Raw genomic sequence first — 22,710 nt, forward strand, 5'->3', positions numbered from 1 at the left:
TTATTTTTTTTAACATCTTTATTGGAGTATAATTGCTTTACAATGGTGTGTTAGTTTCTGCTGTGTAACAAAGTGAATCAGTTATACATATACATATGTCCCCATATCTCTTCCCTCTTGCGTCTCCCTCCCTCCCACCTTCCCTATCCCACCCCTCTAGGTGGTCACAAAGCACCGAGCTGATCTCCCTGTGCTATGCAGCTGCTTCCCACTAGCTATCTACCTTACATTTGGTAGTGTATATATGTCCATGCCACTCTCCCACTTTGTCCCAGCTTACCCTTCCCCCTCCCCATATCCTCAAGTCCATGCTCTAGTAGGTCTATGTCTTTATTCCCGTCTTACCCCTAGGTTCTTCATGACCTTTTTTTTTTTCTTAGATTCCATATATATGTGTTAGCATATGGTATTTATTTTCCTCTTTTTGACTTACTTCACTCTGTATGACAGACTCTAGGTCCATCCACCTCACTACATTCTTAAAGCGATATGGCTGCTCAAGGCTTGGCCTGCAGAAAACACTCAGGACTCCTGGGCTGGCCCTCTGCTTGCACGCTCCCATAAACGTGAAGCAGCTGCTTCCTCAGACCTCCAAGGACGCGCACAGTGGTGCAGGAAGGTCTCTGAATGTCAGCAACGCTGTCTCATTAAGAGACTAAGAATAGATGAGGCTTTTGTTTTCCTTGGAACTGGACTTACTTCAGTGGAGACCTACAAAAGAATGTCCTGTGGGGAGAGGTCGAGGTGGGGTTGGAGAGTCAAAAGTTTAAGGGTTATGTGGCCATTCTCCCACCAATTCAATGTGACTCACAGTTTCCTGGGTTAAATATTATTTTTATATTTATATGCCTATGGGTTTAGAAATAAAAGCAAGCCCCTTAATCGGGGAAGAATACAGAATACGTGTTTCTATTCTAAATCAGAGAAATATCTGTGTTAACCCCAATTTCCTTTTTCATGGAGAGATATACACAAAAATAAAATGTTAGATTCTATTGGCGCAGTCAGTGATCAAACAGCATAATTTCTCTGTGATGATGTCAATTTCAAATAAACGTGATTTAACTTAAACCTTTCAAAAACTTTTTATACAAATACATTCACAAATCAGGAAAATTCTTTCTTGGTCTCTCTTGGAAGGTATCCCTGGGACATTCCACTTTTGGAGCCCGAGGCTCACCAAGCAAACACCACTTTGGTTATAGATTCTTCTTTAAAGTCTTAGAGCCTCACCCTTAAACTTAACTTGGCCGCTGCAGCTTAATTACAATGCAGCGATTTTGTCTAGTACCAATGTGCTCTTTGCAATGAAAGCATGTAGTTGTCCTCTTGGGTACATATTTTTAAAGGATTTCTGGGTTACTTGTGTTTGGTGGACTGTTTGACCATCTAGTAAAAGTTAAATTTTACTTCTGGGCTTTACAGCAGGCCCTGAGAAGGGAATGCCCAATGATCAGCTTTGCATGGCGCGGTGTCTTGGGACCACAGAAATATGAAACAGGTCATCTCTGACCCCCAATCTCTCAACTTCCAAATATAGTTAAGGATGAAAACAGCTCTCAGGTCTTCCGGGTGCTCAGAACTCAGAAACCAGTTCTCTTTTCGATAAATCATAGGTCTCAGTTTCTTAATCCAGCATCTGTCTTCACAGTAGTGAAACGCTGAGCCTTGTTCAAACCTCTTCAGTGGAGAGATGAAAATCAGCTTTAGTAACAGCCATTAGGAGTGCCTACAAGAGGGAAATACATTAAAATTTTTACCTCCCCCTATGTTTCTTTGAAGCACATAATATGGAAGCTCAGCCAAAAATTGTGAATTGTTAACTAGCTTTCTTGCAGCTTCGAATAAGTCTTTGTAGTCCAAGCAGAGATGCCTTGCTAGGTAAGGCAGGCAGCTGCATCCATGTGCTTCATAGACTTAAGTAGCCCATTAGCTGAATTTTCCTTTACACATATGGGCACTTAGAAGGGTGAGTCTCAAAGAACATGCTAGTAATTTCCAGAAGCTCAGATTAGGATGGGATCTTATTATTCTTTGGATATGGAAAGAAGTGGAATTATGAGTACATAGGTCAATAGATAGTCAAGAAACAGTTAAAACTTTTTTTTTACATTATCCACTCTGTGGCACATACAAAAATGCGTATTATCCTATCAAGAATAATAAGAAGATCTTAGGACATAAGACAAAATACCAGGCAAATGATTTTATCTAAGGAGAATGACATTAAAACCTATTGCTGTGTTTGCCCTTCAAGGCAAGCTAGGAAATAGAGCATAGGCTTTCTAACATTCTTTGCCTGTGATGCACAGTGGGAAGTACATTTTACACCATGGTCAGTATATTTGCTCCCTGAAACTGACACACACACACACACACACACACACACACACACAAAAAGTTTTAGAAGGAATACTCTTTAGGAATAATGATAATGCACTGGGATATTTTCTCTTCTCTCTTCTATTGCATTAAAATTACAATTATTTTCAATACACTGAATTGCTTGACTAATGGGTCATAATTTGCCATTTGGAATCTGGTAATGTAACAGAGGAAGAACAGAACTAACACCATGTTGAAACTGCCTCCCTCATTCTATAGTCTATGTATTCTATTACATTAGCCCTGCACACCAAGAGAATGTTCCTTGTGCCCAAATAGCTCATTAAGTTCCCTGAAGAAAGTTCCCATTCAAAGGTCCTGGGTTGGTTATGGCTATTACTTGTAGGTAAGTTCACTTTCAGCTTAGAAACCTTTCAAATAAGCAGAGGTAAGAATGGTAAAGTAAAAATAACTGCTAGCAAGTTGAAGTTTTGCAGGGGCCTTGTGATCTAGCCCACATGAGCAAGCAGAAAAACAAAGAAGTGTTACGCTTCCCTTGAAGGTCAGGTGGCTCCAAAAAGTCTGCAACCTGCTTGAACCCTCCCACTTCCCTTTTCCCTTAACATAAAAGAAGCCTGGGGGCTTCCCTGCTGGCACAGTGGTTGAGAGTCCGCCTGTCAATGCAGGGGACGCGGGTTCGTGCCCCGGTCTGAGAAGATCCCATATGCCGCAGAGTGGCTGGGCCCGTGAGCCATGGCCGCTGAGCCTGCGCGTCCGGAGCCTGTGCTCCGCAACGGGAGAGGCCACAACAGTGAGAGGCCCGGGTACCGCAAAAAAAAAAAAAAAAAAAAAAAAAGCCTGAATTCTCTGCCATCTTCTCGGTATGCTGCCTTTCTCAATAAAATCGCTATTCCTTGTCCCAACACCTTGTCTCTCTACTTGTTAGCCTGTCGTGAAGTGAGAGGTATGAACTTGGATTTGGTAACTCTAATGGAGAGGGTGTTGAGGTCAAAGACACTCTCCTGGCCGTGGGGCAGGTCATCCTGAAGTTGGCTGCAACCACAATGTCTCTGTCTGAAAAGCCAGGGCAAACCGCTCAGTCAGGTGCAGCTGGTGGTACATGTGGACAGAGGGGTCCAGCTGCCTCCATTTTGTCTAACCAGGGGAGATGCATCTGCTTTGGGACAGCACCCTAGACTCTAGCCTGCTTAGGGGACTGAGATGGGTCCAAGATTTTCCACAGTGGTTCCAAGTTCATGCAACTAAATTATTTCTAACAAAAACCAACCTACAAGGATAAGGGAGCTGTCAAGGGCTAGGTAGATTCTAATTGTGCTGTGATGGAGGACAGGACTCTAACTCTAGGAGGGAAATATAGTGCAAATCAGAGCCCAGGCTGAAGCCCTTGGATCCTAGACCACAGACCCCTTTGAGAATCTAATGCTGTGGTTTACAAAGCGTGGTCCCCAGTTGGCAGCAGCAGCATCACCCAGGAACTTGTTAGAAATACAAAATGTGCCCCGCCCCAGACTTACTGAATCAGAAACCGCAGGTGTGGAACCCAGCCATGGGTGCTTTAGTAAGTCCCCCAGCTGATTTTGACACAAGTTAAACTTGAAAACCACCGATTTAATACAATGAATGGACACTTTTATCAGAAAAATGTATACATATTCATGATATTTTTCATATAATTTCAAATTTATATAGAGTTAGGGCATCTATAACTATTCTAAATTAATAGGGAATAAAGAAAACCTCGGTAGTTCAGTGAAATCTAGGCACGTGTGTACCTGGAGAGTGCATATGAAATCCCCAGTCACAGGAAAACGACACTGATTCCGGGCTCGTACCGGTGGATGGGGCTCCTACTAGGCCAGCTGAGAAAGGACTGCAGGTGCTGGACCTTGGTTACTTGCACCTGAACAGGGTTATCATCAGTGTACAAGTAGAGACCTTGGGGGTAATGGGGATTATAAACGTCTTATTAAGGACATATTATGTAGGTCCCAGAATTCCCAGGATGATTCTGATTTCATGTACTTTTTTCATTTTTTTAAAAAAATCAATCTTTTAAAGTATGAGTAAACATGGTTTCATTTTTTTTATCTCATAGGAAAAAATTTACAAATCAGAAAGGAAAAGTCATTGGGCCATGTGCCTTGGTTTCCTCTTCTGAGTAAGTGGTCCTTCAGTCCGTATGGCCAAGTGAACACAGTTTAAAAAGGCACTGGCCCCACCAACGTGGGTTCAGAAGTAAAGAAATAACTGTGGGGAAGTAGAGGCACTTGGCCTCTCCTGCAATTTTCATGGCAAATAACTTAATTTTTTAAAATCAAGATGGAATTCATGTAAAAAAAAATTCACCATTTTAAGGTGAATAACTTAGGGTCCTTAGTTCATTCACAATGTCGTACAATCAATAAATCTATTTAGTTCTAAAGCATCTTCCTCGCTCCAAAAGAAGCCCCTGTACCTGTCCAAGCCATGGCGTGACTTCCTATTGCTTCTTCCTCCCAGCCCCTGGAAACCACCATTCTGTTTTCTGTTTACCTACTCTGGATATTTCATATAAATGGAATCAGGCAATATGTGACACTTTGTGTCTGGCTTCTTTCCTGTGGCATAATGTTCTCAAGGTTCACCCATGTGGTCGCATCGATCAGTGCTTCATTTCCTTTTGTGGCTGAATAATATTCCGTCGCGTGGGTAGGCCACATTTTGTGTGTCCGTTCATCCATGGATGGGCATTGGGTTGCTTCTACCTTTCGGCTGTCGTGTATAGTGCTGCACTGGACATGCATGCATGTGGAAAATAACTTTCTTCTTTGAACCCCCTCAAAAGGCGCAGATTGGAGGAACTTCAGCTGACTTCATTCCCAATTCTTCTGCCGCTTAACCTCTTCAGTTTCCTTCTTATCCCAGATTCCAGCCTGGCTCATCACTGAATGGGAACAAAGGCACTGGTCACATGACCTTTTGATGCATCGTAGTATGTTGGTGTATGTATGTTTTGTACACCCTGCCCGATAAGTTCGGTATTGACCCTAGAGACGGCCAAGAAATGCTGGAGAGATGATTCCTACACGTGGCCAGTTACAGTAATCTCTTAACTTGGAGAATTTCCATAGTGATAAATGATATTTTCAAAGCCTGGAAGATGTCACCTCTTTGTGGTGACATGCCAGGTTCCCTGCCCTTCAATCCTTTTCTTCCCAAAGCTGGATTACTTCTACCCACCATCGTTCTCATAGCCCACTCTGTATAAAACTGGGAGTCTGTCTTTCTCTTATTAAGTCCTGCAGGGCACTAAGGCCTTTGGGTGGGCTCCGTCTTGAGACCTAAGGTCAACATTTCCTCAGTGCCTCTATCACTCCTCCTGACCCGGATTCTTGGACTCTTTTTTTTTTTTTTTAACATCTTTATTGGAGTATAATTGCTTTACAATGGTGTGTTAGTTTCTGCTTTACAACAAAATGAATCAGTTATATATATCAATAGAAATTGAGCAGAGGCCAGACGAGGAATTCAGGCAAGGCTTTACCGGGACTCGCGCTGCAGCACGAGGGAGTGAGAACGTTAACAGGTGCCTTTGCTCGCTCCCCACAAGGGGGTGAGCTGGTTCCTTAAACGGGGTGAGGGGAGGGGCGGATCAGTGGGTTGGGCTGGAGGGTTGGCTTAGGTGGCCAGCCCACTTGGTGGTGCTGTGTGCAGGGATCATGCATGGTACCCTGCTTTTGCTCCCGGCACCTCAGGAGTGGCAGTTGGGTTTTGGCCTTTTTGTATCTTACTGTTCATAATTTACCTCAACTGTGCATGCAAGCAGTTATTTTTAGTCCCTTATAGTTTCTTTGTATTCTGTTGCTTGAGGAGACATTTGTCCAGGGGCAAGCACTGCAGCAAACGGTCCCAAGGTCCCAGGTCCCAGCCTGTCTCATCACCACAAACCTTATTGGCACAATACTTATTTCTCTGAACTACAGTTATCTAAAATCATTTCCATAATGACTACCCCCATTCATACAAAATGCGGATCCTGACTTCTACCACTCAGTGTTGTCCCAGGCATTAAGTAAGAGATGCAGTGTTCCTTCCTAGCATATGGAAGGCTCACATTAAATGAGAGTGGTTGTATTATTATACTCCTCCTCTCTTTACCTCTTGCTGAATTGCTCTGAGGTTGGCCCCTGTGTTTGGTCCCAGTAGTTTTCCTTTCCCGCCAACTGTTCCCTGCCTGCACGCTTGATTCCCGCTTCTGTCTTTTTCCCACTACTGGACCTGCCCCCAATCATACAGTCCTTTCTCGTCCTTGTGTGTCCTTTCCACGTGCGAGTGGGCCTCTCCTGCAGGGCCAGTCCATAGCCTCTGACCTCTCAGTCTAGGGTGATTTGCTTGGTAAACATGACTGTAGAAGGACTGAAGGGCTCCTTAGGTACATCCAGCCAACCTTCTCATTTGAAATGTATAACATTTTAAAGAAAGCCCACTCTCGTGTCGGCCATCTTACCATGATCCCTCGGAAGCATTAGATCCCACAATCAGTCTAAATGAGCAATTTGTGCCATTGTATCAGTGACAAATCTGCCTTTCACAAAGAGATATTTCATTTGGCATCATTTGTCAAGTGTAGGAAATGATTTCAACAGTTGTGTTAAGGATCGAAATGGGCCCTTTAATCAATATAAGATGAGCTGCTCTTTGTCACTCTTCTGAATCACTATAATCAAAGCTGACACACAACCAGATCAAGCTTTCATTATTTCTCAATTACCTGAGAAGGAGCTGGAGTGCGGGAGGGGGGATGACTTTCTGAATGAGGCAAAGAAATCTCCCAGGCCAAAGGTTTGGGGAAATAATATGCATCATTTTTATAGTCTTTTTAGTTTACAAACAACATTGCATTTCATCCTCACAGTACCCAGGGGTAGCACAGCCCACACGTGCAACCTAAACCAGTGACGGAATGCGTGTAAACACACACCTGCACAGCACTAAAGCCCAGTGAACAGTAATGAGCACTGTGTGTATGTGCGTGTGTATGTGTGTGTGTGCGCGCGCGCGTACATAGAGAGAGGGGGGCAGAGAGAGAGAAAGAGGGAGAACCAATGAGCACGTTAGCATGAGATCAATAAAGAATGAATTTTCATGGAAAATAGGACATGCACCCAGCAGCTTCGAAGAGCTATTCCTATTAGTCCCTTGGTAGCGTGTAAGAGAAAAGGAGCAAAGTAGGGTGGATGCGGGGAGATGAAAGGTCTGTTTACATTCACTGCCTTAGTTAAGAACACACTCCTTGAGGACAGTATGGAGGTTCCTTAAAAAACTAAAAATAGAGTTAACATATATATGATCCAGCAATCCCATTCTTGGGCATATATCTGGAAAAGACAAAACTCTAATTAGAAAAGATGCATGCACCCCAATGTTCATTGCAGCACTATTTACAATAGCCAAGGCATGGAAGCAACCTAAATGTCCATCGATAGATGAATGGATAAAGAAGATGTTTTATATATATATATATATATATATATATATATATGCAATGAAATATTACTCAGCCATAAAAAAGAATGAAATAATGCCATTTACAGCAACATGGATGGACCTAGAGATTATCATACTAAATGAAGAAAGTCAAAGAAAGACAAATACCAAATGATATCACTTATATGTGGAATCTAAAAAAATGATACAGATGAACTTAGTTAACAAAACAGAAATAGACTTGCAGACAGAGAAAACAAATTTATGGTTACTAAAGGGGAAAGGGGCAGGAAAGGATAAATTAGGAGTTTGAGATTAACAGATACACACTACTATATAGAAAACAGATAAACAACAGGGACCTACTGTATAGCACAGGGAAGTATATTCAATATCTTGTAATAACGTATAATGGAAAAGAATCTGAAAAAGTATATACGTGTGTATGTATATATATGTATATCTGAATCACTTTGCTGTACACCTGAAGCTAACACAACATTGTAAATCAACTAGACTTCAATAAAAAGCCATTTGTTTTGAAAAAAATACCCCACAATCCTTTGACTGTCTGTTGCACAGTTTCTATCAGGTCAGCCTTCCTGTTATACAAAGGACCTTCCCACAGCTCTAAAGCAACTTGGAACAAAGTCATTCTCTGATGCTTTAGCGTGACTGAATCGTTGCTTTTTCTTCCACCCCTGTACTTATTCTCTTTCAGAAAACTTTTTCTTGATCTCAGCCTCTATCCCCACTTCAAGTTAGATGTGGATTCAAATCCTGACTCTTTACAGCCTCTGTGAACCTGAGTGTCATCAGCTGGAACACGGGGACAATACCTGCTTCTGAGATCACTGTGAGGGTGCAATGAGAGAATGTATAAACAAGTGTGGTGTCTTGCTCTTATGAGGGGTTCCATAAATGTCCCTTTCACTTCCTCCCTGGCCCCACCTATTCCTTTTTCTTACTTTCTGGTGTCAGTTAGGTGATCCTTCTGAAGAGACCAGCAGACAAGGAGATGCAGGCTGCCACCTGCATCTGGCCTCCTGGATGCCACCCGCAGCCCAGTATGCTGTAGCTGCCGATTCACCCGACGGAGGTGGCTGAGCAGGGGCACAGAGGCTGGTGCTAACCAGGTCGTACAGAGAAAAGGGGGTCAGCTGCCCTCTTAAGACCTACCCTAATGCGGCCTCAACCTAAGTTTTAAAATTTACTTCTCACCACTTCCACCATATGCTTTCACCCCACGTGACAATTTCCTTTTTTTTTTTTAACATCTTTATTGGAGTATAATTGCTTTACAATGGTGTGTTAGTTTCTGCTTTATAACAAAGTGAATCAGTTATACATTTACATATGTTCCCATATCTCTTCCCTCTTGCGTCTCCCTCCCTCCCACCCTCTCTATCCCACCCCTCCAGGCGGTCACAAAGCACCAAGCTGATATCCCTGTGCTATGCGGCTGCTTCCCACTAGCTATCTACCTTTCGTTTGTTAGTGTATATATGACGTGACAATTTTCTGACCCAGGAACCGATATCTTCCCCCACCGCCCCGCCCTCTCTCTCTCCTCCACCCCGTGCTTTCTTGGTTTCGCCTACACAGAGCTCTTTCCTCCCTTCTTCTTTGAAAGCCCACATTCTTGAAAAGGCATCATTCCCAAGAAGCCTGGTGTCCCTTAACCAACCCTTCTTACTACCATTTCTCACTCCACAGCCCCACCGGGCTCAATCCACCAGACAGTGTGATTCTATTTCCCTTGAACTCTCAAATTGTATTTTTGTGTCTCTCATGAAACATATATTCTGCATTTCTACCCTGCCTTCTCCCAGAAAGGAATCAAGGCAGAATTTTGTGCTTCAGTTATTTCCGTATCTCTATGAAGACTCTAGGTTGTAAGTTCCCTGAGGTCAGAGGTTATATCTCCTCATCTTTGCATATCCCTCCACTACCCCACTGACCTTTCCTAGTAGGGCTAAAATATTTATTGAACTGACGTGAACTTATTTCTCCCTACTTTAGAGGAAGCTGAAAGAGGGAGTGGGGTCCTCACGGTTGTCAGATAAAATACAGGATTCCCTGTTAAATTTGAATTTCAGATAAACAGAAATTTGTAGTATATCTCAAGTATTGTGTGGGATATATTTATCCTAAAATTCTGTGTGTTATTTATGTAAAACTCCAATTTAACTGGATAGCCTATATTTTTATTTGCTAAATGTGGCAACTCTAACTGGGAAACATGTTGCAAAAGGCAACAATGGGGGCACATACCATTTTCATTTGAAGTATTTTGGAGGCACAGACGCAAAGTCAACGCGGTTTTTTGACGCGCTCCTGAGAAAACTGCTGTGACTTTCGTATCTCAACCCACTGTGTCCATTACCAGCATTCACCTCTTCCACAGTAGCATTCTAGCTCACCTGGGAGACACACAGGTTGCTCTGGCCCTAATGAATCCCCCGTGATGTTGGCAGGTGGTCCCAAAGCCTGTTACACCTTGCTGTTCCCTCACACCTTCTCTCAGCCAGCTCATTGGCTCTCAGAAGAAAAAGATCAGGGAGGTGATTTTTCTAGAGAAAAGCACTGGGTTAACTTAAAAATGATGTGTCAAGCCACGAATGTCCTCTTTCCCTGTTATTCGAGTAACCGTTTGTATGCTTTATATAACTTTCCCAACTGTGTGTACAGTCAAACAGATGAAGCAGCAACCTCTCACTGAGCTGTTTTCTCTTCCATCACATAATATCCTTTTCTAGTTTCCTCAACCCCCCAAAAACCCCTCTCAAGTATACTTTCTCTGCTGTTTCACACTTTCATTCATCTCAGAGAAAGAAAAGTAAAAAGTTCATTTCAGTAAATAAATCATAGTTTTAAAAAGGTTCTCATCATTTCACACTCCAAAAATAAGGAGATGAACACACACACCCCAAAAGTAGAATTAAAAGCCATTGCAGTCCCCTTCTGATTGCTCTGAACTCCATCCCCCCGTGTCAAATAACACAAACAAAGGAGAGCTTTCACCTCCCAGCTAGGCCCGCTTTCCAAACACAGTGTTGCAGCAGGAGGGGGGCAGCTAGCTGTCCCAAAACCAGGAGATGGCGGTTTTCCACAGATGTTCCAAAAAACACCTGGCAGGTAGCGGAAGACTGCGCTTGCGCTTGTTCTCAGTCCGTCCAAGGTCAGACGGCTTCTTTGTCTTTATTGTTACCTTTATGGAAACAAAAACGAGTAAACCGAAGGGTGAACATCTCTGTATAAACCTGGTGTCAGTCTCCTCTCTGTTATAGTCACCATCAAACTCTTCTGATTAGGGAACAGCTGAGTGTGGAGGAGGAAGGGGTCCATCCCCAATTTTTTGTCTTTTTCTTTCATCCATGGGGTCTGGCTTTCACTTCCAATCTTTCACCTGAAACTATTTCTTTCAAAGGTCACCTGTAAGAGGGATCTTTTCAGAGTGAAAGGAGATGCTGCTAGTAATTATACTAGACAACAGGTGTAAACATGGACCGTCCCCCCAGCACCTCCCATCTAACGAACGCAAACCTCTCTTCCCGCATCTTTCTTGACCTTCCACAGCGTCTGACATGGTCACCACCCCTTCTTCTGGAGTTGTCATTTCCACTGATCTCCTTGACACCACGGCTCTCCCCTGTTCAAAGCCAGCTTCGATCTTTGCTGGTTCCTCTTTCCGCCGCTGACTGGTCTCATGAATCAAACTTCCTTCTAGATATTCACATTTGAATATTCCACTGTCGACTCAGATTCTCCCTGGCACAGCCCGACTGCAGGAATTGCCATTCGCAGTGTATTCTACCTGAATCCTGTTCCCAGGGTTTGTGCAGTGAGGTGGAACCAGCCACAGGGCAATTCTAAACAGCCATCCCCATTCAAAGGTCATTTCCCACATCTCACACTCCTCCCACCCATTGCCACAAACCAGCTCATCTGATGTCTCCTTGTCTCTCGATGGCCCATCATGTATCCGGCTCTCCAGGCCTGAGAGTCAGCATCCCCTTCACTCCAACCCTTTTCTAGTTATCTTCTCTCCTACCTGATCTTGGATATAATTCTATCAATTCTTTCTCCATAATATCGCTTGGATCTCTCCCTTCTCTTTGATTGCCATGCCTCCATCACAATTGAAGTTTATTTTAAAAAATAATTAATTAACTTTTTAATTAGAGTTGGTTTACAGTGTTGTGTTATTTTCAGGTATACAGCCAAGTGTTCAAAATGATGAAGACTTTCAACCAAGCCAACGGCAGCAGAGCACTGAAACAAGCGTGGGGCCTTTCTGAGTACAGGGCCCTGTGCAGCCACTGGTTCCACACCCTTGAGGCCAGCCTTGATTTCCAGCGTGGAGTTTGGGTAGAGGGACAGCTCACACTGGCATCCGGCACATTTAGGACGGACAAATGCAACCCACTGTCAGAGTAGTGGGCCCCAAATAGAACTGTGAAGGAATTTCTCTTACAATCATTTCACGCTCTTCAAAGAGAGGATGGAATCAGTCTTTCGCATCATTGTTCTGAACCAGTAAGGCACACACATGTGTGCATACACCCACATGCATGTGCACGCACACACACAAACACATATGACATCTGAGTCAAATCCACACCAGCCCAACCTAGAGTCCTGTCTGTATTCACAGAGCTGCCCAGAGGCAGCAGAATATCAAGTTAGAAAAAAAAAACTGGAAACAACCTTTACTCAGCCACTGTTTCCAGGGGCACGCTGCACGTCGGGTGCTGTTCTAGAGGCTTACGATGCACCGCTGAACACGAGAGCCCCTGCAGCCACAGGACTCATCACTACTGGGGGAGGAGGGCAATGAACATAACACATAAATCGTAACATAATATCAGGTCATGATACGTGCAAAGAGGACAAACAGAGGAGGGGTGTGGAGCGAGATGGTGTGTGACCCCTATTTAGACAGGGGTCAGCGAAGGCCTCAGGAGAGGGCTCCATTTGTAGGAAGAGGACTGGAATGAGGAGAGAGTCGTGTGAGTAGTGGGGGGAGGATCGTGCCAGGCAGTGGGGGACGGCAAGTACAAAGGCCCTGGTGTGCCAGGCAGCTCCAGGGACAGGAAGGGGCCCAGTGTGATCAAGCACGGTAAGCTTGGGGAGCTAGGAGATGAGATCAGAGAGGTAGCCGGGAAGGCCCCTGTGCTCCTTACAGGCCAAAGTAAGGATTTGGGGGTTTAAGAGACCCTGACCTCAGTTTTGAAAAATGAGAAGAGTCAGCCAACAGATAAGGAGGAAGAAAAATTCCAGGTAGGGAAACAGCACATGTGGTGGTGCAGGGGAGGGCCTGGCCCACGTCTTTGGGAGAGCTGCTGGGAGTTGGTATTGGTGGATTCAAGGGTGAGGAGAGGCCAGCCTGTGAGGAAGGTGGGGGCCAGGCCAGCCCCCCAGAGTGTAGTCACAAGAGTGGGTCTGGTGTGACGGCAGGTGCTGAAGGGAAGGGTCAGTTCAGATCTGTGCTGTCCCCAGCAGAGAACAGCTCGTCCAGGCCTCCGGGGATTTCTTCTGCGGCCATTCTGTCCTCTTTCCTGAGCTCAGAAGCAAAGGCCCAGGAAGCTACTGCTCCCTGCGATGGGAGGAATATCACACGTGGGCAAGGCTGTGTGCTTGGAGCTGGGAGGTTGAAGGAAAAGCACAGGGTAGTGAAGGAATGAGCAGTTTGGGGCAGGAGGGGTGGACTTGCCTGGAGCCAAGCTGGAACTCAAGGCACAGAGTCTTCTCTCAAGGATGGAGGGGCTCTTCCCATGGGCCTGCTGCAGCCTCATCTCACACTACCCTTGAATCAGCACCAGGGAGCAATACAGGTGGGGTTTTGCTCTGGTCTCAACAGTGGTGTCAGCTGATTGTGCTTCATGGTTATTGCCATCAGGGTATTGGGAGGCTTTCACGTCAGGTACTCATTCCTAAAGGCCAGGTAAGAGGCCTAGGGTGGGGTGGGACAGGCAAAGAGCTGCCTCACTTCTGAAGGTGGAGACTGGAAACTGTGCCTTTGTTCTCTTTGCCTACAAAGAAAGACGTGATTTTAGGAGAGTGCTTGACCTCACTGAGGGAGAGCATCTACAGGGATGGGCAGCAGAGAGGTGTGAGGGAATAGAGCTTGCCTCCTACTGTGGGAATTATGTGTTCATTTCGTCGACCAAAATTTATGTGTCTTGGTGTGGATTTCTTTGGATTGATGTTATTTAAACTCTCAGCTTCCTGGACCTGGTTGTCTATTTCTTTCCCCAGGTTAAGAAAGTTTTTAGCTTCCACGTGCCGTGGAGCAACTAGGCCCGTGAGCCACAACTACTGAGCCTGCGCGTCTGGAGCTTGTGCTCCGCAACAAGAGAGGCCGCGACAGTGAGAGGCCCGCGCACCGCGATGAAGAGTGGCCCCCGCTCGCCGCAAGAAGAGAAAGCCCTCGCACAGAAACGAAGACCCAACACAGCCAAATATAAATAAATAAATAATTTTAAAATATATCACAGAGATGTCTACTCTTGAATCATTTTCTTTTCTCTTCTTGTTTTTTAAACTCCGAAGGCATTCAATCTTCAGATCATTCAAAACTGCAAGGACTCTTCACCTGAAATGTTCATCCAGTGTAATTTGATGAAGACAGAGTGCCAGGCATTAGATTGAGAACCTTCAAAACAAATGTCTGCCCAGAGATACATGAGGTACTTCAGCTCCAGTGCTGATTGGTTCCTTTCCTTGGGACTCTCCAATCCTGCCATACATGGAAGCTTTCATAGGCTTTTATTCTCTAAAGCAAGCACACCAGATCCACTGGGTGTGAGCTGTGTTCACTACCATTACTTCTTCCTTTGTTCTCAATTATGTCTGGGACGGTGGCTCTGCAGATCCCCAGAGGCCTTTGGACAACAGCTGTGATGGTGATGCTGACGGTGCTGAGCACCCCAGAGGCTGAGGGCAGAGACTCTCCACGTAAGTGCAGGGCAGCTGCTCCCAGAGCCACCACTCTGGGGACCAGGCTCTGAGGGACACTTGGCCTGGGGTGTGATCTCAGAATATTTCCTCTCTTCGGGGATGCGAGCTATGTTACATTCTCATTTCCACCTTCTAATGACAAAGTGAGGACAGTCCCCTTCCCACAGGCTTAAGCCTGGGGACATTATAACAGGGAGGAGGAGACAAAGTGTGTATCTACTACAAGTGCTGGGACAAAGTGAGCATGGGTATTTTGTTTTAAAGAATTTCTCCAAAGAAGACACAGCAGGACTTGTCATTTCAGGATCCCCCAAGACCTTGTCTGGACTTAATACTATGGGATCCTGGGTTGGGGAAATGTAGGGCAGCAGTGGTCTCTGTAGTCTCAGATTTTGAGGAAAAGGACTCTACATTCCTGACTCTTGAGTGGAGGGTTCCTGGAAGCAAACTCCTGGTATTTGAGTGGAGCTGACTGGGTGGCCACCGACAGAATCTTAACCTCAAGCTTCACTGATTTATGGTCAAATAGTGACTTGAGTGGTATTCAGAGACTTGAGTTGAGGATGGATGGGATTTAGGAGAAAGGAGAACGTAAGAAGAGAAATATGTATATTGAGAAAGCATTCATTTCAGACACAGGATTAGCAGCTTCAAATAAATTCTCTCTCAATCTTCCTAACACCCCTACGTGTAGATATAATGACTTTTTACACAATTATACTTACGATACAGATACTCCGTTAAGTAACCCACCCAAGCTGGTAACTGTCTCAGTTTAATTGGAATCCAATTTATCTGTTTTGAAAGTCTGTGCACTTTCCGTGAATAAACCATCCTTTTTAGGACTAGGGCCGTGTCCCTTTTAACTACAAAGGAGTCGGGTCGGGGTGGCAGAAACGCAGAGGAAACCCACGCATGGGAAGGAAGGCACTTTGCCAGGGACCCAGAGAATGTGCCTGTCAGGACGAGGACAGGCTCCATTCTACAGCTCCTTTATTATTCCCTTGAAGTCTTGTGCTTATGTAGACACTTGTTTGTCTCTGAGGTTCCCAGGATTTCGAGGGAAAATGACATTTCATGTGAGAACGTCCTGATCCCTCTAAGTACAGAGACGGATGTAAAACCAACCCGATAGCTCTGTTTACTCGGTTCTCAGGCTCAGGCAGGGATCACAGGTCCCAGGGCTCCCCTCAGAGACAGGCCTCCTCGCACGAAGGTCATTCTGGAAGCCCTCAGACGGGGCGGGAGGCCTTGGAAGAGCCGCCCCGAGGCTCCGGGTTCGCAGCGGGAGGCGCAGGGCTGGGCTGGGCCGGGAACCCGGGGTTGAGCGGCGGGTTTCAGGTTTTTCCGACCCAGCTGGCCACGGGCCGACATCGCCCCGCCTGCCGAGCGGCTGCCGCCTGGCTGAGCGGCGGTGTCTCCCGCAGAGGATTTCTTGATACGTCATATGGGCCTGTGTTACTTCACCAACGGCACGGAGCGGGTGCGGCTCGTGGAAAGACACATCTATAACCGGGAGGAGTTCGTGCGCTTCGACAGCGACGTGGGCGAGTACCGGGCGGTGACCGAGCTGGGCCGGCAGATCGCCGAGAACTGGAACGGCCAGAAGGACATCCTGGAGCAGAAACGGGCCGCGCTGGACACGGTGTGCAGACACAACTACAGGATTGATGAGCCCTTAGCGGTGCAGCGGCGAGGTGAGCGCAGGCCGCCCTCCGCGGGGCCCACCCTCCCCTGCCGAGACTCCGCGCGGGGGTGAGGGGGCGGGGCCGCGGGGGTGGGATCCCCAGGCCCGCGGAGGGGACAGCGAGCCCTGGCGTCCCGCGCGGAGGGCCGGGGACCGAGGGCACAGCAGGGAGACGGAGGTTGGTAGCCCTGGAACATTCCCCGCAGAGGCGGGTCCAGGACTGCTCAGTATGGCCCCAGCTCTCGAGAGCCTCGTCCTGCGCAGTTCTTTCCACTAATTCTGCACGTTCCCGCCTCGTGCCTTTGGCTTCTTTGCTTCCCGAAGCTCAGGAGCTCAGCCTGGTGGAGTTAGGGCTGCTCCACGGCTGCTCTCAGGGGACCTTACACACGTGGTGATATATTACAGCCATGAAAGAATACATTTTCACTCTTTGGTTTCAAATCATTATTCATCTTAATCCTGGTTTCTTAAATGGATGTCACTGTATCACTTGCCCCGGCCCTCTTTCTGGCAAGGGACTGTCTTAATTATCCCTGTGTGCCTAGTACCTGACACATTGGCAGGTAGTATGAGCTCCATAAACTTTGCTTAAATTAATGAATAAATGTTCTCTGTTGCCCAGCCACTTAGGCTCAAGAGAAAGCATAAAGGTAAATAGGGTTTTAAAAACTGACCGTATTAATTATTCTTTACGATTTTGCGTAATGCTTTAAAGTAAACTCTTATTGACTTGGATCTTAACAATTTAGAATTCGTGGATGCAAAGCCTGAGGAAAAAAAGTGTTTAGTAAAAATAGAAACAGTACTTGAGTGTTGTTATAAGGCAACGTTTTAATTTCTTAGAAAAGCTCAACAAATGGCTGATATCAGAGCTGAAGTTTTGGGGTAAATAAGTTGATGCCATTTAATTACTGAATAAAAATTGTTTCAGGTTCCGTTGGCCTGCCTATCCTCTCTCTCTCCCTGCCAGCTCCCCCAACATCCACTGCAGGGGTAGACATTCTGAAAGTTAATTATACCAGTTTCATGAGCACCTGTTGCTAGGCAGTTGTCTTACCGAACACTACCTATACTATGCCACTCAATTTCCTTGGTGTTAGCAATCAGTATCACCACTTTATATATGCTAATATTGGTACATAATAAGCAGTTTAAGTAATTACACACAGTTATTCACTGTCTTGAAGCCTCCCCCAAATACACAATAGGCATCGTGTTCTTTACTACATGTATATAGAGTCTAATGGAAGCAAAGCCTCGTTTAAGCCAGTTGTGACCAGAAGCAGCAATGAGTCTGTTCCTGCTTATTTTCAATGTTAGTGGGACACAATGATACATTCAAGGGATTGAAAACTTACTGATTAATCCCTAGTCTGACCCTGGTGTTCTCTGTGTATGTTCACATAACTTTTAGCTTACTTTACCCTATCTTGCCTTCTCCTTCATTCTGATGCCACCAAGTACATACTTATATTTTTGCTATTTCAGTTCTTTTTCATAAAAATTATTCTAAAATTTCTCTCTTGAACTTGTGACCTCCATTTTTTACTCCCAATCTGTTTAAGACGAACAGATTTTATAAGTCTGCTTGGCTGACCATGACTTTAGTCAGAGCCCAGGAAGAAGAACCTGATCAAGAGTTAAAGTCCAAACTGAAAGCATGATTCTTTCCAGATGATGGCTCACGAGTACCATGTTATTGGGGTGACGAGACTGCCTGCCGACCTCAGCAAGTCCCAGTTATATTGTATGTTCATGTGACATGCTCACTAACCCGGGCCAACTTCTGCAAGAGTCTCAGAATATTTTCTATAGAGAACATACATGATAATTATGTCTGATTTCAGAGCAAGGCAGTTATTCTTAATAGCAAAGGGATGGAGTAGGGTTGGCAGCTCACTTGAATGTTAAAAGAAAATTAGGGGAAAAAAGTAAATGAGAGTACATAACGTATTATCAAATAGCTAAAACACTACATGGAATATTTACTATAGTTTTGCACTAAGGGAATGAGGGAGATGCAATAAAATGGCTGCAGAGATAAAGGATAATACGTGTAAAACAGGTTGGGAGGTGTGTCATATTTGACCATGAGTAGCAATCTGAGAATCGAGGCATGGTCAAACATGATGTTTTATCAGTGTTACTTGTTTTCACGGTTTCCTTTCTTTTCCTTCAAAAATTACAAACTTTTGACATAACACTTGTGGTTCTTTTTTGTTTTTATTTTTTGTTTTGTCTTTGTTACTAGATTGCAAGTTCTGTAAAGGCAGGGGCCACAGTTTGTTGTTTATCTTTGGGTCCCCAGTGCTTGTCAAATTTATATTTGTTGAATGAATGAATGAATGAATCAAATAAAGTATATGTGGCATAAGTGAACTCGAGATGGAAGTGTAGGTATTTAATTATATAAATTTTTGTGGGGAGTTCGCCACAGAATGGCATTTGAGCTAAGATGAGGCTAAAAACTGAGAGGGATGCTTTGTTGACCGGTAAGAAGTGCTCTCGCTCTCGAATTCTGTATTACAGGGCTGAGGGTTATAGATGTAGCCTGTTTGAAAAGCACTGCTTTGTAGGAAGGATGTGATGGTCACTGTTGTCCCATTTTACTGGACATAGAAATGTCTGTACTTTCTTAATTCTCAGTCCATGGGGCCGTGACTACTGTTGATCATCTCATGGCCAGCAGGTGGGAGTCAAAGTTGCTGGATTTTCTCTACTGTGGGGAGCACAGAACCTAACAGAAAACGTGTCACTGACCTAGCACAAGTCACTAGAGCTTATCCTCATGGTCACTTCTAGATGGGAGAGCGAGGGGGAACAAGTCCAGGTTTATATTTTATTTTTATTTATAACATAAAAAATGTTATAGTGACTTGTATAATATAGCAATTTATAATTTTAAAGTGCTTCATTTTTATCAATTAGTGTCAACAGAGTAACACCCATAGAATGATTAAAACTGTCTCTTGAGACTCTGAAAAGTAAACTGACTAATGTTTTTATTCAAGCTAATAAAGTGGTCCAGGTTAGATCCAAATCCAAGATTTGGAATCAAAGGATCTTTCCACCCTGGTACCAGGGAAGGACTCTTCCTGGTGCGGAGACTTGCTGCGTGGTCTCACATCTCACTGTGTCTTTTCCTGTCTGTTACTCCCTCAGTGGAACCTACAGTGACCATCTCCCCATCCAGGACAGAGGCTCTAAACCACCACAACCTGCTGGTCTGCTCGGTGACAGATTTCTATCCAGGCCAGATCAAAGTTCGGTGGTTCCGGAATGACCAGGAGGAGACAGCTGGCGTTGTGTCCACCCCTCTTATTAGAAATGGGGACTGGACCTTCCAGATGCTTGTGATGCTGGAAATGACTCCCCAGCCAGGAGATGTCTACACCTGCCATGTGGAGCACCCCAGCCTCCAGAGTCCCATCATGGTGGAGTGGTGTAAGGGGCACTTGGTTTCCTTTCACCATGGGGCCCACGGGATAGGGGCAGATAGAGCTTCCTTGGTCCATCCCATCTCATCCCTTGTCCCCAGAATCCCTACTGAGCTAGAAATTACAGGACACAAGAGTGCCTCATGCCTCATACTAAGGGCATCAGAAGAATCCTGATCTCATTGTCTTTCCAGATACAGGGAGCTCACTCCATACACCAGGGCCCCAGAGCCCAGCCCTGCTAGCTCTCAAGGATTGACTGGTGACCAGAGTCTTAGGGCGTAAGGTTATGGATGTGTCCCTGAGGAGCAGGGATCCACTTTCCCCTTCTCCCACCCGTCCACTCTGTCCAAGGATCTGTTGGCGGGTCCCTCCCCTAGGGGTAGTCAGAATGGAGAACTAGGTTCCCCTGGCACCTCCACCTCCTGTATCTCAGACTAGACTTTAGGCTTCTCAAAGGGACACCCTGCTTTGGTGTGGGGACAAACCCTGACACTCAGGCTCTGATCCCTAGGGGCACAGTCTGGATCTGCCCAGAGCAAGATGCTGAGTGGTGTTGGGGGCTTTGTGCTGGGGCTGATCTTCCTCGGGCTGGGTCTCATCATCCGTCACAGGAGCCAGAAAGGTAAGGAACTCTGGGGAAAAGGGGAAGATGGGCTGTGACTGAGACCCTCTGTTCAGGGAGGCCTGTGCCTCTAGATATAGCTCTTTCCTCCTGACCCTGAAAGGAAGGAGACTAGGCTGGTGGTGGGCGGAAATGGAACGACCTAGGGAGGCATTGGAGTCTGATTTTACTGGTTGAAAAGTAGCCCTTTCACAGAGGTGACAGGTGGGATTTATTCTAGGGCTTCCTTCTAGTGACGGTTCCATTCATTTGGGGAGATTTTATTTTAGGGCAGTTAAGGCCTTGTGGGTAGAGAGGGTGGGTAGGGGAGAAAGATATTTCAAATTAAGTTGCTTATCTCATTTCCCTTTGGGGTGGGTGAGACACTTGCTGTTCGTGTCATGAGACCTTTTGTGGGACCTCGTGGGCCTCCACCAGCAGGTGCTGATTTTTCTCTGTCTCACTGGGGGTTATGGGGACAGGTAAAAGAGGGAAGGGTGTGAGGTGAGTATACCTGGGCACAATGGTCTCGTCCATGGCCTATTTTCTGCTATGGGATCAAGAGTTAGGGGAGAAGTTCACCCAGTTTCTGTAGGAAGCTCCTGAGGTTGTTCTCCAGAATCAGGCCATAACTTTGGTGGCCTCTTTCTGTGAAACTTGGAGCCAGAACTGTGGTGTTAGTGCTAGACACCAGGATGATACCCACTTTGTGCCACATGTTGGTGACTACTGCCTGTGGGCATTTATAGTGACTGAAAGAGGCTATGCGTGGTGGAAAGAAGGTGAGTTATTATCTAATTTATTAAAAGTTTGACGTCTTCATGTCCCCCAGAAGGATAACAGCTGCTCCCCAGCCTTCCACACATCTGCGTCAGGCTGAAGTGTTGTGCCCTCTTCAGCTGCTTCACCTCTACACAGATGTTAGGGGAGGTGATGGTGACATGCCCCGGACCTCAGCTTTCTCTGTCGGATGCTGCAGGCCGAGAAGAGGTGAGGGGGCACGTCCCTCAGGGTGCCATGTGCTGATCACGCTCTCTCTTCTCCAGGGCACTGACTCCTGAGGACACTTTGACGGGGATTGGTTTTTGCTCTTCTGTAATAGCTGCCTGTTCTTGCCCAGAATTCCCAGTTGCCTGTCAGCCTGTTCCTCTGAGATCAGGTTCCTCCATTAACTCTAACACAGTCACCAGGTTACCCCTTGCCCTGCCCCAAGAATTTGACTGTGATGCTGCTTCCTGCACTGACCCCGGAGCCTCTGCCGGTGTACTGCCAACAGCGTCTACTGAGCGTCTACTCAGACCCCAAGGGATTTTTCTGTTTGCATTCTCCCTCTGCAGACTGCCCAAGAGAAGCACATTGTAACCGTTACCTGGCTATAGGGTATATCGTAATTAAACATGAATATGAGTTATCTATACCCTGAGCCTTCTTTTTTATTAAGTTTATGCTAATCATATATTTTTTAATATTTATTAAGACTCGCGCCGGGTTTCAGTTGTGGCACATGGGATCTTCGTTGCTGCATGCGGGATCTTTAGTTGCGGCATGCGGGATCTAGTTTCCTGACCAGGGATTGAACCCGAGCCCCCTGCATTGGGAGCACGGAGTCTTAACCACTGGACCACTGGACCATAGGGAAGTCCCTATGCTAATCATATATTTTTTATTGAGGTATAATTGTATACAACATTATATTAGTTTTGGCTGTACAGCACGATGATTCAGTATTTGTATATATTTTTGCAAAATGATCACTACAGTAAGTCTCGTTAACATCATCACTATAGATTGTTACAATTTTTTTCTTGTGATGAGAACTTTTTAGATCTACTCTTCCAATGACCACCTGTCAGGGTTACAGGAAGGAGGCCTCCCTTGTGGGGAGGTTAGATAGTTATCCAGCTGTCAGACCAACACACAGGCTGGGAGCTGGTTGAGAAGCAGGCAGTGCCCAGGAGTCTGATTCAGCAGCTCTGGGTAGAATCCAGAGAATCTCTGCTGGGAAACCACTGGAGCAGATCAGTGGATTCCACAGTGGTGGGAAGAATGAAAAGGACATCTCCTTCATATTTGCGTTTTATCTAAAAGTTAAAAAAAGGAAGTTAGCTTACTAATATTTGAGGTCTAGTGAATCAGACAGTCTCGTGTCACAACTGTCACATAGAATACTGTAGGTAGAGCAGGAGTATTCCATCACTGAAAGCTGC

General features: G+C 45.5%; 1 protein-coding gene across 1 annotated transcript; it reads left to right on the forward strand.

Annotated features, from left to right (window-relative positions):
- Positions 1-14,602: 14,602 nt before the first annotated feature.
- On the forward strand, positions 14,603-21,920 carry LOC116762318 (boLa class II histocompatibility antigen, DQB*0101 beta chain). The gene is made up of 5 exons (XM_032649164.1): positions 14,603-14,772; positions 16,203-16,472; positions 19,625-19,906; positions 20,414-20,524; positions 21,550-21,920. Exons 1-5 carry the CDS (start codon positions 14,664-14,666, stop codon positions 21,555-21,557), a joined length of 780 nt encoding a protein of 259 aa, XP_032505055.1. The 5' UTR covers positions 14,603-14,663; the 3' UTR covers positions 21,558-21,920.
- Positions 21,921-22,710: the final 790 nt, after the last annotated feature.

This window comes from Phocoena sinus, chromosome 11 (genome assembly GCF_008692025.1).
Source record: "Phocoena sinus isolate mPhoSin1 chromosome 11, mPhoSin1.pri, whole genome shotgun sequence".
Classification (NCBI taxonomy): domain Eukaryota; kingdom Metazoa; phylum Chordata; class Mammalia; order Artiodactyla; family Phocoenidae; genus Phocoena; species Phocoena sinus.